This window comes from Corvus hawaiiensis, chromosome 7, assembly GCF_020740725.1.
Source record: "Corvus hawaiiensis isolate bCorHaw1 chromosome 7, bCorHaw1.pri.cur, whole genome shotgun sequence".
Taxonomy (NCBI): Eukaryota; Metazoa; Chordata; class Aves; order Passeriformes; family Corvidae; genus Corvus; species Corvus hawaiiensis.
The window spans coordinates 33,574,623-33,591,654 of NC_063219.1; the positions used below are offsets into that span (position 1 = coordinate 33,574,623).

General features: G+C 39.0%; 1 protein-coding gene across 11 annotated transcripts in view; it reads right to left on the reverse strand.

The window, feature by feature from the left end:
• The window catches only part of NCKAP5 (NCK associated protein 5), a 379,214-nt gene that overhangs the window by 122,539 nt on the left and 239,643 nt on the right, over positions 1-17,032 (reverse strand). For 10 of the 11 annotated variants that reach the window (XM_048309430.1, XM_048309431.1, XM_048309429.1 and 7 more), the window contains one exon: positions 8,219-8,309. In XM_048309430.1, the coding sequence (XP_048165387.1) occupies positions 8,219-8,309 (91 nt within the window). The remainder of the gene's footprint in view (positions 1-8,218; positions 8,310-17,032) is intronic. The other variant, XM_048309432.1, reaches the window with a different exon arrangement.

Genomic DNA, 17,032 nt, shown 5'->3' on the forward strand with positions numbered 1-17,032 from the left:
TCTAGACTGTTGATAAGGATAAAAACAGTAGATGAGGGTTTATTTGTACTTTCATTAAAAAATACAGCCTCAAGCTATGCACAAATAGCTCAGTCTGACTGCACAAGCTGTAAAATGGCAGAAGTTGCTCCAAGGACTACAGACTTAACATTCCAACAAGGTTAAGTTTGTTTTCCAGTGGCACCTTGCTCCTCTTTCTCCCACATCATGACCTCTTTTTTGCTAAAAATACCCTTTGAAAATTGGCAGTATCTTCTGATATGCTTTACAACCTATTCCTTTTAGCAAAACCTGAGATGTGTAGAAGACACATATGTTAAGTCTGAGCAATGTGAAGTAAATGATGAATTCTCAAAGTGTGTCCTGCACGGTTCTCAGTACAGGAGTAACCACTGTGATCTGAATATCTCTTTCCAATATGCAACTTAAAAAAAAAAAAAAAAAAAAAAAAAATTCTTTATTTGTTAAAGGGAATCCCACTAAATACAATAACCCAGGTCTGGAAAAAACACAAACCAAACTGTAACTGAGCAAACAAGTTAAAATATAAAAAAAAAATTACATGCAACTAAAATTACATGCAATTGAAATTATCTGTGAGTATAAGGCTACAAATACGACTTCTGCTTTACCTTCCTTGCTTTTATCTATATATTCAGCTGTTTTCTCTTGCTTTCTTTTCCTCCCAGTGGAAGGAGAGACTAAAATACAGCTTGCTTTAGATAGCACATCAGTAAGTGTAATAATAATATATTTTTGTTTAGTGAACAGCTTTTGTTCAGAACAAGCTGACCAAAATTGAAGGAAAACAAAGGAATGCAACATATCACAAAAGTTTACAGAAACATCCCAAGTCGTTCATGATTTAACATTACCCTTGTCAGGAAAACATATTAGATTGTTCTTTTTCATCTGTGGATTTCACTTACAAAGTAAGCAGAGCGAGCAGCAACGTTCCCTAGATTAAATACTTGTGATGGATAAGAGGACCAAGTACATACTTTACATTTCTGATATGTGCCTTCCTCCACCTGCGTATCAATCTAAATGTACTCCACATTATTCTCCACTCAGAACACTCCTCACCAGCACAAGCTACCATCTCTGCTGAGCAGTTCTGAGGGAGCATTAATAAATTTCCCGATGATGTTTTTATTGGCCGTTCCATGCATCAGAAACATATTTTTGAAAAAGTTCAGATCAGAAAGGAGCATAAAAGCAGAAAACCTTCAGAGTGCACTTGAGGATGAAGTGTACTCCTCAGACCACTGAGAGGAGATGGAGTTTCTTATCCCCAGGTTCCCTAGCCCAGGACCAGCTCCTGTCCTTAGTGAAAGGATGTTCCCACTACCAACAGCACTGCCACCTCTGGCATTGTCAGACCCAGAATCAAAGACTGACCATTCTGGAGGTGACCCTTCCACGCCAGGTTTCAGGCCCAGCAGTGGCAGGGCAGTGCCCAGGAGCTCACTGTGTTCCTGGTTCTTCTCAAAATGAAAAACACCAGTTACATTGATAAGCAAAGTTACCAGCAGGAAAAAAGGACTCTTCTAAGAAGCTATTCCTTCTTCATATATGCATATAAGGAAATAGGAGAATAATATTCAGTGTGATGTTTTATGCACGTATTCTCTTAGAAATTGGCTCATTATAGTACCATACTCAAAGTAATAATCTTTCCTTACAGGAAACCTACAGGTAGCATTTAAACTTTGGGAAGGGGTTTGTACGTATTATAGTAACTACACTTGACTGAAGCTACAGTATTAAAATACCTTCCTTTGACTGAAGTAGAAATAAGTCAAATTATTCTGAAATTCAAATTCAGTAAATTTTATGTAACAGCAATTACGGCAACAAAATTCTTCTGGATTTAAATTTCTAGAAATAAGCCAATTTTCCTTCCATAGTATTCTGGAAAGAGAGCAATGTATTAACTGACAAGTTCTCACCATAAGCACAATTGAAACTGACCTAAGAAGTTACTTGTGGGATTAGGAAAAAAAGAAAATTGGTATATTATTCCATTACCAGGCAATTTTTTTGCAAGTGCCAGAGAACAGTTTCATGTCTCTCAGCCTTGTCAGGAGAATTTCTGAAAGAAGATCAGAATTCATATTCATATAGAAATAAAATGTAGGAACAATCATTCCAGATTAGATCAAAACTTCAACTTTTCAAATACGTTATTATAATTCAGATTAACTCTCTTAACTTTTCCTGATCAGAAGAGTACTTTCTTTCCAAAATTTACTGGTGTAGTGCTAAGTGAGTTCTTTTGTTAAAATAGTTTTCAAAGACAGAATGAGTATGAATTCAGCATAATCTCCCTTTTTTTTTTTGCCTCAGAAAATAAACAAAACTTTAGATATTTTTTAACTTTTTAAAATTTAAAAACTAGCATTGCTTTCTGCTGGTTTGAAAATATCAAGGAAATAATATCAAAGTTCCGACTGAACAGTATCTTACATGGAGATGGGGAAGTAGGGAGAGAGCAAGTCACTTGACCATATAGAAGTTCATTCATCTGGGAAAGTGAAACACTCATGTTCAGGCAGTGGGTGACTTTTGCGGCCTCATTCCCAAAGTTAGAAGATACAGCCAAAGATAGAAACACTGTATTGTAGAGGGAAATGTAAACTAGAATTACAGTCAGTATAATACAACATAATACCATCGAGTCAGTCAATCTTTACCTCTTGATACTGTAGGTATCTAGAGGATGTGTGTTGGATTAAAGTGCTACTATAATGGCACCCATACACTGTGAAAATGTAGATCTGGATCTGGAGGCCTCATCTATCCTTCTGCAAACTCAGTGCTTCAAGGATTGGCATTGCATTCTCAAACCAAACCCCTGATGGCAAGAAAGGTGGCCAGTCAGGCAAAAACTGTGGGTGATTGGATATAATCAAAGACTATTCAAACACGTGGATAACTCTTGTGTAAATACAGGACATCCTTGTTCTGCTTCCTCTTTAATTTTGCAATTTTCTTTGTTTTGAGATGTAGCCAAGGCCAGGTTAGATGAGGCTTGGAGCAACCTGGTTTAGTGGAAGGTGTCCCTGCCCATGGCAGGGGGTTGGAACGAGATGATCTTTAAGGTCTCTTCCAACACAAAAAATGTTGTGACTCATGATTCTGGGAAGGAAAGAAGTGCTTGTTTTCTGAGCAACAGGCTCACAAATGGCACATTCCAGTTATGAGATTTTGCTGTGTTAAACACAACTCCATTGCTGTGTTTCTGTATCACAACCAAACAGAGAAAATTCTTTGCAGCAAAACTGAAAATTTTGAACAGTGTCTCAGGAACACCATCACCCTCTTTTGGGGGTAGAGAATCCAACCTCATTTTTGTTAAATATTTATCAAAATCTTTGCATAGTGGTAAAATCTTTGCATAGTGGTGGAAATCTACAAAAAGCCACAAGGTATTAGTTGTTACTGAGCTAGCCCCAGATTTCTCTGCATGGAAAAGCAGTCCAAGAGCAAATGCTTGTGTCCTTGACAGCCCAGGATTTCCAGTGGAGCTCCCAAGAGTGCAGATGGATCCTCTCTGTCCTTCTCTGTGAGACACAAAGCTATTAATATTTGCCTAGTAACGTACTCCTTAGTAGCTTAGGAGGCTTGGTTCATGAAGTCCCCTGTGGGCACTTCCACTCCAGAGACAGATGTTTAATTTTAAGGATATATATCCTCTTTCTGCAATAGAAGTTAGCATTAAAAATCCTATGTGGATTTTAGCTAGGGAATTCAACTAGTGCCTTTTTTTCAATTCATGGCCATGCCCCATCTATAAAATGTTACATAGCAATGGCCTGAACAATAAGCTTGTATAATTTTGTGTTAAGACAAAATTAGATTGCCAATAGTTACATTTTTTCTTCTCCTGAAAGAGCTGTTGACACCAATGGCTGTGCAAATTAGAAGTGACAGCCACAACAACTGTTCCACATTTGAGTATCATCACAAAAGCATGCAGACAAAAAATTGGGTTGATGTGGCCAACAATGCCACCTGAAGTGTGCCTGTATCACTTGTGTATGTTTCCACCTCCCCAGTGTGACTGCACCATGTCTGTCCTGAGCTTAAGTGCCCATGTTGACAATTCCAGAATTTTAACAAATTGTGAACTTACAACAAATTCTCTTCCTCATCTATTTCTATCACTGTACACTGACATAGAGTCAAAATGAGTTAAAAACCCCTTAAAGTCTTTGAGTGATCTGTAATCAGGTAAGACTCTACTTAGAGTATCCAGTACTGTGACCAAACAGGAAAGTTTTTTGATACCCAAATCTCAAGGGCAAACTTAGGATGGAAAGTCTGTGGGGTGCTTGTTTTAATGTCTGGGGTTCAAGAACTGCATACAATTATTTCTGGGGAATACATGAGCTCTTGGTTTGGCCTTTCATGATCTCACTTTTAGGTGGCCAATGTCTCTTGGAAACACCATAAAGCTCATACATTCTAGAGCCTTTTAGTCAAGTAAACTTTAAGAAATATGAGGGTTCATGGCCATTCAAATAACATGCATTTTTGTCTACATTTATGCAAACATTCATTATAAATCTTCCCTCTATTATTATGTAAAACAATAACAAAAGAGAATTTTATTTACAATCCCGCTTCTTAATTCATTTACCCAAAAGAAATCACATAACTCATCTGTAAATCCAGCAAATTAAAATCCCATAGGGCATCTAGCTCCGTGAAAGAGTTAGAATATTTTGCTTTAAGAGAGAATACTGGCAAGATCTAACAAAATATTGCAATAACACCGCATGCTTTAGGCCCCACTTTCTTATTGTTATTATTCTAACATTATCACTGTGCAACATTTGAAGTTCATTAGCAAGAATATTTATTCTGGAGTCAGGCATACTGGTATTATAATAAGAACTCAATTTCATACATCCCAGAACAATAATTAGATTTGTGAAAAACAAATATGTAGACAATGTTCAATAGATGAAAAACATTTATTGTGCAGAGTTATCTTTTATGACTATTCAGATATTTACTTCAAAAAGCTTCACACACACTAACTCACCACAGTGTCAGAGAATATGGGACACATTGATAAGTCACACTGGAGATCACCTCATTTGTCCCCATTTGTTATGAAATACAACGGAGTTGTATTCAGAGAGTTGTGAATCTGCACTAAAATCCCTTACTCTACTGCACCAACTGATCATATAGTTTGGATCATATCACAGTAATCACAGAGAAAAGGTGAAATTCAGGATATATTCCATAAGGTGATGGTAGAGGATGGCTTTCAGAGCAATGCTAGTATTTATACATTCAATCAGGTTTCTGTATGTGTATTTCTGTATAATACACAAAACTTCATTTACACTTCCTTCACAAATAGAGGTTAATAATATGGTTATCATGTTCCCAAAAACCTGAATATATCAGTGCTTTTAAGGAACATTACCTGGGTTTTACATTCAGGTTCTATTCCCATTTGTGAATTACCCTTATAAATATATCAGAAAACTGCCTGAGTACATTTGGAAGAATACAAATGAAATGCCTTTGTTGCAATATTGATGTATCTTCCCAAATTTGGACACAGCACTTAAATAAGATCCATCGTGTATTTACGCGGTATCTTTGTCCATGATTTCCACATAGCTGGTTTCAGCAACATATTAATGATTCATCTAATGTTTCATTAATATGTTTCTCAATGTTAAAATGCTTTGCAAACACAAGACCAGAGATTCTTTGCCAAGTACCTGTTTTGAGGAGCTTTTCAGGTATGAGCTGTGACTGTGACATGCAGTCGCTGCCCACATCCCACCACACAGCTTTTACCGTATGACTGGGTAACAAGCACACACCAAATGAACCCATCTCTGACCTACATAGCAGGGAGCCATCCCAGGGCATGTGAACACAGCCATTCCTCGAAATTCCCAAAAAACAAGGCATTTGTTCAGAAGTTTGTCATAAAAGTGAACAAAAGGGATTTGGGATGAATGACTCAAAAAGACATTCTGGAAAAAAAAACCCTCAAAGTTTACAGCACAACACAAATGCTCTGCATTTCTGACCTGATTTAGCAGTCACAGACTGGTGTATGATGCAGCAGCCTAGCTATTCCTCCAGGAAAGGAAAACCCATTGCTTCTCAGTCATGGATTAGGAGAGGAAATTCATAAGCAAAGAAGATTGCATATCGGCAATATGGAAGAAATGAAAATTGCTAAAAAACAAGCTGAATCATATCATGAGTGAAAATGTTCCCAGGAACAAGAAGAGAACAGGAGAGGAAGGAAGCTGTTTTGCATTAAAATAATCCCAGAGAAATAGGTATATGGGTCTTTTAAGGCCCTGGGACAGAAACAGCTTCACTTTGTAAGAAAGCAAAGCTCCAGTTTGAGGAATTTGCCCTGAGTACCACCCAGAAGGTTCAAACAAAACCTTGTGTCCAGAAAGAAGGGAACAAAAGGGGCCAGTTTGCTAAGTGGAGGGGGCTGTTTGCTAGGGCTGAAGGAAAATGAAGAACTGTTCTTGCTATCAATAACTGGGCAGAACTGCCTTGTTCTTTTGCTGGTCAGAAAAAAAACCCAGGCAATATCACACAAAACACACCATGGTGCCCTCTCTCCTGCCTGGCTGGAGACATCAAATGTCTCTATCAGTGTGGCCCAGAGGGAGAAAAAAAACCAAGACCATACCCAAATTCTCTCTTTTTTCAAAAATTAAGAAACTAATATAAGAGAGTGAAAAAACTACACAGAAGTGCCCAAAAGAAAAAGAAAGAACTCCCAAACCCTCAGTTCGATGAAACAAAATTGCAGTATTTTTTTGCTTTTCTTCTCGAGAGTGCAAAAACAAAACCCAAAGAAGCTGAAACCTAATTGTGGTACCACCTTACTGGGTTTCCACAGTAAGATAGCACAGAGAAAAGCAGATAATAAAATCATTCCAGACGTCTGTTATGAACAGCCAAGTAAACCACCTTAAGGAGAGACTGACATCGAGCCCACTTCAGAACAACCACTGTATGGTGGCAGGAGTGAGCAGGATGTATGGATTTAAACCCTGAAATAAGAGAAGGGAACTGAGTTTCAGTTTTGCACCCCAAAAAGATAGTGCATAAAATAGAGATGCCTTTGTCACCGGTATCTAAAAGCACGATGTTCTATTGTAACTACAACAAAAAATTTAATTTGTCCTGAAATTAAATTTTACAGGCTATCATTTTAACAAGAAAATTAGATTATATTGAAGGTTAAACTAAAAGATTCCTTTCTCTTCAATCCAAGCTTAAAATGAAAATTTAATTACAGTGATAAATACTCTTTAATATACATTTTTGTTTAGCTATATTGCTGTATTTCTGATACACTGGCTGTAAGAACGAACTAATATAACTAGAATTTTTGAAGAGTGTTTTATCTGATGGATCACTACCTGGTAGAGACTTTAATATAATATTACAGTATTTTATGCTTTGTAAAAATGCTTATTCTGCTTAAAAACATACAGCACAGGACTGACTTCATTAAGTAATATTTTTAAGAATTCATGTGCCTGATACTTGATTAACTGAGATGTATCTCTCTCCTGTTTCCAGACTCTTAAATTAAAAGGTTACCCACCAGCTCAGGTGCACTGTTTCCAGAATGCAGCAGTCCATTTTGTAAAACTCTTCTGTCTTATAAACAGACCTGGTTCCCTTTGAAAAACCTCTACAATCTTTCTCTCCTAAATTCTGTCCTGAGAAACTCTCTCTCTACCCCTAGTGAGGGTGATAAAACGCACCTGCCACAAGCAAGGATATGAAACTGTGAAGCTTGATAGGGATCCCCACACCCAATAAGAACATAAGTGGTAAAATTATCCATCACAATCTGAAGGTCAAGCTGTCAAAAACACCTATGTTTACTAGAGATGCTGGAACATATGACTTAAAATATTAAGTGCTTTAATAAAGGTTTCAAAACTGGTTTCTTTGTCCCCTGTGAACTATGAGGAGCAACAACTGCAGATAACACAAGGACAATAAAAGTGAAAACCCTTAAACTCTGCTGAGAGAACACCTGGGAAAATGTTGATGGAATCAACTACCACTTACAAGTATTCATAATTAATAAACACATAGAGGAAACAATGCCAGACACATCTATCTCAGTAGTGGGATTTTTGTTTTAAAGAACTTTTCTATCACAAAAAAACACTTAATAAGTCACTAATACCTGATATACCTTCATGATATTGACAGTTCCTTCTCCATGCTGGCCTGGGGATCCTTGGCTCTGTAGCAGATTTCTCACTGTCTCCTCCATTCTAGAGAATAAAAATATTTATAAAAGTCAACTGCATGGAAAAAATTTAAGAGTTGCATTGAGTGTTTTTGTTCTTTACAAGAGCCTAATGCATCCATGGCTACCATGAAATTAATATTTAAAGACAATCCTAGCCTTATAATGTTCTCATGCTCCATGTTATGAATAACACATTAAGGGCACTCTTTTATCTTTTGAATATGCACAGTAATTAGTTGTATTGTTAAAATCCTATTGGAGCTTCATTACAAAAACTAAAACCAAATGTGTGCAAAAGACATCACCTTGTTAACAGTGTAAACAGCAGCACGATAAGATTATTGCCATTTAGGAAGAGTCAGATTAAAAACCCCACACCCAGCTGTGTTCTGAGCCAGCAGTGGGGTTTGTGCAGTTCAGACAGGCTGTCTATGGCATTACTGGTATTTACTCTCTGTGTTATGGGTGCAGTCTGTGCCAGTGCCTTGGTTTATAGGGGCACAGCTGCTGAACACATTTGCCCTTCTCTGCCCTTTCAAACAGGTGTAAAAAGCAAGTGCAGGCTCCAATCTGGTACCACCATCTCAGGACAATGCGATCAACTTCAGCTCCATCAATGAAAGGAGGAAGGCTTGCAGTTCCATTTTCGAAGTTGTTAACAGACACCATCAGAAGTCATCTCTAATCCACACACATTCATCAAGAATGTTAAACTGATAATAACACTAACCCTGCTGAATGGAGGCTGCTCAGAATAAGGAGTTCTGCTCCTTCCCACAACAGGAGTAAGGGAAGCCACCTAGGAAACACTGGCCCCATTCAAGGTGGATCAGAAATTAAATTCCATGGGCTTGGAAGATGTCATCAAGGCTGACCACAAACAGCGGGCTTGGGAGTAGGGCTGGTTTCAGCTATGGGTAAGAGGAGGAAAAGGATCAAAAGCCAGAGGAGCAGTGATGGACCCAGCAACAAAGGCACTGGGTTTCACAACAAAAATTGGTGAGTGACAGTTCCAGCTGAAGGGCCTCATACTTCTCCCCAATCCCCATGTCCTACAGAGATTCTCACCCCTGTACAACTTCTCCTTCAGCCATGTTGCAATAGTTTTTCTCTTTCCCTTTCATATTTTCTCCTCCTTTCCTTTTAAGCAGTCTCAGTCCCTTGGGATAGTTGGAAAAACAGCCCAGATGGAATAGGGGCTGGAGAAGGGAAAACTGCTGTGTCACAGGCATAAGGATGATGCAAAAGCAGGAGAGAGAAAGGAATACCTTAAATCATACAGCCAGATAACACTGTACATGAAAACAATGACCTTGAAGAACGTGCCAGTGTTCCTGGGCATATCAGACCAGAAACTGCCTGCTGTTATTTATTTCTGCTGTGTTTAGAGAAACATGACTTTTGTGTAGTATTCTTTCCAAATGAAATTGAGCAGAAGAATTATTCACAGCATATCTTTTTTATATTTGTTTATTTCTAAGGTAACAATCCAGTGAGACAGAAAATATTAGCTAACTGCTCTGGCCAAAGGCCAATAGCATTATCTTTTATTATACAAGCCTCGTAGTTTTTTTGTCCTTTCAGTCTTACCAGAATGAATGGCACTGGCTAATTTAACAACAAGGTGATGTTATTCCAGGTTTTCTCCTTTCAAGTCAGCCCACTGTGCTACTTTTCAAGAAGCTGACACTGGGTGTTCATTCTACTCAGATGAACACTGACATTCTACTTATTCCTGTGATGTTTTTTTGTCATTGATGTGCAGACTTCTACACTGCCAGAATGCCCACAGAATAGTTTGACCATCTGTTGACCAAATGTGCACAAAAACCAAGCCAGCTCTAATCTCTAGTGCAGACAGTGGTGCAGTTTTTCAGTTGCAGATTGGAACCATTTCTGCTCATAGGCTGACCTTAATCAGATGCCTTTTACATGAAAGAACAAATCATTTTGGTTCACGCCATAAATTCCTGTAAAGTCCTCACTGAAAGATTTAATTTCTTAACATGTTCACCATTTCATTTTTAAATTAATGGTGTAATAGGATTCTTAATTATTATGTTTATCTATGCAAATGCAGTTCCAAGGCTAGTCCTCCACAACATTCTTCCAAATTAATAAACAAACAAAAATGGGAGAAAGAATAGATTCAACCAGCACTAAATCACGGTTTTTCAATTTAGACCTAATAGTATTAAAGAAAATAATTGCATATAATAATCTAGTTGCATATTACTATGATCACTTAAACCAGCTCAGAAAAATGATGAATTCTAAAATGCAATAGGTCCTTTAATCTTCAGTCAAACTGAGACAACCTATTTTGGACCACAGGCCCATCTTGTTGAACAGCCTGACAAGGACAGGTGAGCACAAAACTTCTTGTGGCAATCAGAAACACCTCCCATCAGCACCCAGATTTCAAAGCAATAAAGTAATCTTTGCAACATGACCAAGAGCTCAGTTAAACACAGCTGAGACTTCTGTGGGTTTGCTGTTTGCATCTACAATAAAAGTCTGTAAGAGCTGACAGCTATGAAGTTGAACCACAGACATAACAGACTGTGTGGTCACATCACTAAAAACCAGCCCTGGGAGGATCTTAGAAGCTTTGGGTACTCATGGAATATCGGAAAAAGAAAACTAGTTTCTGACAAACAGTCAAATTCTCTGCAAAGCTTCAATGGCCAGTGCTCTTGCAGTTTGTAAGCTGCTGCTTCTTCACTTGCATCCCAGTTGTCCATTTTTAGGAAGGACCAAATATGGTACAGGAGGCTAATCGAGATTTGTTTCTTATGAATGAGAGTTTTTGATGCGTGAATTAATGGCACCTTAATTGAAAAGCCATTGTTATACTACGATCTATAATACTCTGCACAGTGACAGCACATGCCAGAACAACCTAGTACAAACCCTATTTTAAGAATGCAAACATAATGGAGCCTCTATAAATTTAGCTTGGGATCCCATGGTTTGCTCCCTGAACAAAGCCTCCAAAGGGCATGCAAATTTTGGAAGTGAAGCAGAAAAATTATGAGCTTTAGGAAAGGCTATTTCTACACATCGACCTATATTTTTCCCCCTTCTGGTAACCACAAAAGGTTATCTGCTCTTGCTCATGATTCTAATATCCCAGCTGGACCCTATCCAACATCCAGCACTTCCAGATTACTTTTAGGATGGTTATCCCCACGTGTGTATTCTGCCTTCTTGCTGGACTGTTTTGCCAAGGACTCTCTGTATCTTATGTAACTACCAAGCTGTTAAAATCTGAAAAATCAGTCTCTAAAGCTCATCACTTCTGAGTCTACATACTTCAAGCACTATTTAAGAGCATTTATTTTCCCCTTTCCTTTGTATTTTATTTACTGTCTATTCATCTGAAGCATCTCACATAGTGCCATTAAATTTTCTGTTACATCTGTCATTTGAATGGAAAATTTAATTTTCTTAAAACTCAAGTGTTCCTTTCAGCTTCTGTTTTTTAAAAAATCTAAGGGTTTTTTTTTAGGGGAAAAATAAATGAAAACCATGTTTGACCAAAGCTCCTTAAGTTTCCTGACAAAATGCTGGTTTAGTGTAGGGGAACAGATCTCCACCAGTCCTAACTGAAGGATAAATTTCTCAAAGCGCAAAACAGAAGAAGAAATGAGGCATTCAGAAACCAGAATCTGTTCTTGAAATATAAGAACTTAAGTAACATAAAATATTAATGCTACTGTGGAAAGCACTGTCAAAATTCCATCTGGAAGATATCTACAATTACAAGTGTTCAGGATTGGCTCATCCAGAGAGGATTCCACGAACGACTGCTCTGATGCTGTTGAAATGACAGTCTGTGCCATGAGAAGAGACTAAACAATTTGCTAAACTTAGGAGACCATGGGTTTAAGAGGCCAGGTATGACTTACACAAAAGAATCAGTGAGAAAAAGTAAAGTGTGAAAGAAAACTACACCAACCCAAGGCAAATGATTGACAAAACAAGTTGGGAATTTAGTGGTTAGAAATATATTTAGGATGGAATTAGGATGTTTTTCATCATTGAAAATGTGAGACTCTGAACCAGCCTGCCAGGTAGAGTAACAGGATGAGAAATACAAACAGTTTTAAGCCACAATTGATTAATTTACAAAATTAATTATGCATCAGGGTCAAGAGCTGAGGACTTGAATTTATGATCCACAGGTTCTTGCTGCTATTCCTCCTGAACCAAAATCATTCCTACACTTAAAATATGCAATTTTTCCTATGCTATTGAGAGAATACCAGGAATATAATCCAACTGCAACAGACAGTTATTTATTTTGGCTTTGTTTCCAAGTGTGTTTCTGGGCAAGGGGGAGAGAGGAACCTATGGAAAGGAGGAAACATCATTCCCTGACTAGGGAGCAGCCCACAGCACACAGATGCTCACGTGTCCAAGATTGCAGGAGGAAGCTTCCTCTGTATTTTTGCAGGAGACTTGCTTTTAACACTTTTTGATGTTGTGTTTCTGACAGCTCTGCTGCCTCCCTCTCCTGCCTGGCCCTGCTGGTGCAACTCCCAGCCAGAGCACAGATTCAACCAGGCCAGGCTGGGCAGACCCTGATGAGGTTGATGCATCAGTACTGGACAATTAAGCTCCTAAATTCCCTCTCAGTTTTCTCAGGACCATTGCTTTCATAGGCAAGCACGTCCTTTGTGCCATCCTGCATCAGAGTCGTGATCAGCAAACCTGCCTGCTTTGTGCCTCTCCCAGTTCTGTCATAAATAAATACTCTCTCTAACCCATGCTCTGCACAGCCCTTTCTGCAGTTCTCCCTCCAGGGGACAGGTAGCACGTAGTTGCTCCAGCACTAGAAGGTAGATGACAGTTTCAACCCCTTCCCCCCTGACCTACTTCCTTCAAGATTTCCACAGGCTGGCAGCTACCTTTTGCTAGGTGCTATCACCTTCCCTTCTCATCATCCTCAGGCTGATGTGACAGTACTTGGTGGTTATTTCAAATGTATGTCACAAGAATTCCTTCAGCTTGATACTGACTTAGTCTTACAGAGCTGTAGCCAAAGGTTTCTGCAGAATCTTACTGCAGCAATTGAGGTTTATATTTCAGCTTTTTCTTTCTCGTGCACCAGGTGCAGGATTCTTTTTAGTCTTAGAGAAAAATATCAATAACAGATCTTTCTCTATCTTCAGCTTAAGTTGTTACTTCAGTGTGGTTAAAATTCTCAGGTGGATATTTTCTTCCAGCTCTTACCTGTGACACAGTGAAACTTCCTGACTCTCCTGGGCAGTCTCCAGTTTAAGTCTCCTAACTTCTATTTTTAGTTACAGATTTCCTGGATGTGCTCTGGGTTTTAGCTCCTTGAGCTGTCTCAGCCCTTGCTACCACCTGATCACAGACAAAGGAACCAGTTCCCATGTGGTTTCTCAGTTCTTTTAGCTCTTGTTCACCTGTGAACCAGATGATATTTTCTCCAGCTGGACTTTGATTGTCTGTTTGGAGACCACAATCTGTCTGGCCTTGTGGCAGAGTTCTGTGCCTCTGTCCAAGCCTTCCAGTTTTCTCCAATCTCATAATCCAACCAACCAAAGAGCTTCTCTCTGACTCACATCCCAGATTTTTTGTTTTCCTACTTGTTCGTAATTTTTGAACTTCAGGTTTGGGGTTACCTGCATCTCACTTCCCTCACCACTCTGTTCAAAGCTCTGCAATGGATCAGGTTAAACTTTCTCCTTTTAGCAAGTTCCTCAAACAACCAAAAGCCTTCAAAGTAACCAAACACACATACACGCCCCCGGCTCCTGAACAAACTAAAAACACTCAGATTTAAGGTAAGGCACCAAGTCTTTTGAAACAGGGAAAATATCAAAGTGGATTTAAAATATGTAACAGAAAAAAAAAGAGCTCAACAGCAGTTCCTGTTCACTGCATCCTTGCAGGAGTATCTTTCCTTTTACCTGGTTTCAACTAAATTAGTGGCTGGCTGAGCTGCAGATGCTGCTTACTCCCCACGGTCTCCAGGGATTCCCATTAGGAACAGACATGGCTGCCTGCTCTCCTCAGCTCTCCCCCTGATCTGCAGGCTTGTCCCCAGACTGTGCAGTGTCCTGCCAGCCACACCGAAACCTCGACACCCTCAGTGAACCATGGTGGTCCCCAAGATGAAGTGGGCCTTCCCAGGGCTGTGTCCCAGGCTGCTGTCCACTCCTGAGGACTCCCTGCAGCCGGCTGTGAGCCCATGGCTTCAAGGGTGGGGGGCCAGGAGACAGACAGAAACTTCTACAAAGAATTTAGATATTGGGAATGGATTAAAAAGAGAGAGAGAAGTGAAAATGGGTATGTGATAAACTTAAAAGAGAACTGACAGATGGGAAATGCTGGGTCTTTAAACCCCAAGGGGTTTTCAGTTCTGCTTAGGATACAGCACTGGTACAAACCTTATAGCAGTGAGGTGGCTGAAGCAGAATGCTCAATATTCCCCTTTAATATTTCAGTTGGAAAATAAAGTAATAACATCCTTCATAATAGCAGCAGAAAGACGGACATGTAATGTATAATTTATATTTATTCTTTCTGCTCATCAGCACAAGTGCTTATCAATCCAGAAATACCCAGGCAAATCCTCCTCCTGCAGCACCATCACCACCCTTTCACCACCACAGGCCCTGGGCAGTTCAGCCCTGTGGCATTTGTTAGTGGCAAATCCAAACTGCACAAGACATGGTCTTTCCACATACCCACACAAACCCCTCTTTCCAAAACACACTCAAAGCCGACTTGACCTGTTGCCCAAAGGGCAACTCTCTGAGGATGAGGAGCATCACAAGTATCTTGTGCATGATGAAGGCAACTATTGCACATCTGTGCTGGAATGAAACAGGCCTCAAGCTCCAGTCACACGAGTAGAAGAGGATTCTTCCCCAAAGTGGACATCCTACTCAGGTTCTGTGTCCCCTAGACCATACCACCACTCCAAATTACACAGAACTGAAAGCCTGAGCACAACTTTTATTTTGTTGAACCACTGGCTATTGATCCCAGTGGAAATTTTCAAGGTATTCTTAAAATAACGTGAGTGCCTTGAGCACCAGATAAGTAGGGTAGGATTTTGAAAGACCTCAGCGTTGGCATAGCACTGCTCCCACACAAGTCTGAATTCTGTTATCATGCAATGGCAGGCCTGACATTTCTCTGAAACTGCTCTACCTCCCATCTGAGCCAGGAAATGTTGGAAGTGTTTCCATTGTCTCTCTCAGTCATAAGGATTTCACTCATCAAACTTCTATCTACAGCTAAAAGCTTCTGAACTGCAATAGAAATCAGTGGTAATGTTTATTTCTGTGTTGACAGATAGACAAATGCCATATGGAGTGCATGGGTGTCTTCCATCTCCAGCCCTGTATATGATTTTGTAAGTTACAGGCATGGAGGAATAAAATCCAGTCCAAGACTAAGCCTTGCAGAAAAACTGCTCACCAGCAATTGAAAGGATTTTTCACCTGGAAGGATTGTCCCTCCTACAATTCCCCAGTAACTTATTTGGGACCTTAGGACAGGAGATATTTTCATCAACTATAAGTGGATAGAGCCAGGCACACACAGGAAGTTAATTATTGTGTCATCTTAAACATATGGTCATAAGTTCAAACTATATTCATGCTGGAGGCATCAGAAATAGTCACGACTAAAAGCTTCAGAAAAAATTACAGGCAACTATACAAACAGACTGCAAATATTTCCAATTTCAAACAATGGTGAGGGTTTACTTTTTTTCTTCTTTTCTCCATTTTAAACAAATATTTGTTTTTCCCTATTTGCAAATGTTTAGCTGAATGGAAAGATTTATCTACCAGTTCCTCCAAATGCACATATTTAATTTTGCATATCAGGACCCTGATACAGACCAACCACTCTTGCTTTAAGTTACTTACAGAACAGCCACTCAAAACTAAAAAGCTCTTGTTCAATTCTGATTAACAGCTTCAAGGTGGTTCCGAGACCATCTTCACACAGCTGCATAAATTTCTGCACTATGTCACAATGTTATTTGTGAATTTAAGGACTTTGAAAAACTTGGTAGTTACCAATGGAATCTATGGGAGTCTAACAAAAAAAAATTTAGGAAAATGTTCCTAATAATAACCTAAATCTTACAACAAAAATCTAATTCATGCGTCAGTTCCAGCCCCTTCCTGACATTGTACTGCCAGCTGCAAAGGCCCAAACTCCTGCACATGTAACTACACAAGACCCAACTATGAGAGGAAACCTTCCCACTTTGAACTGGGATTCCCCCAAAATGGGTCACCTCTGAGGTTCACAAAGAACATCACAAAACAATGCTCTGGTTCCCAACCATGAGATCTGCTAAAAAGTACTTTTAAAGACAACAGCAGTCTTAATAAATATAATTTCTTTTGAATTTTTGGACTTAAACCTTTCCAAATCTCAGCTCAAAAAGATTACAATAAGAAAAGTAAAAAATGGAGATTTTCAAGTTAGCTGTGACTTCCAGAAAGCATCGAAGTATAAGATTAGTGAAGATGGATGAAATGTGTAGGAATACTCCAAATGATTGTGTTACAAATAATGATATGATAATATTTTAATTTTAAAGGGGATAATATGCTGCTGAAGGTATATCTAAAATTTGTCTTTCCTTTTTTTTCCTCAGCAAAGAGCTGACTTTGGATCTTCAAATAAACATTCAAAACAGAGGGTATGAGACAGTTCTGGGCTGATCAGCTGTGATTGAGTGTC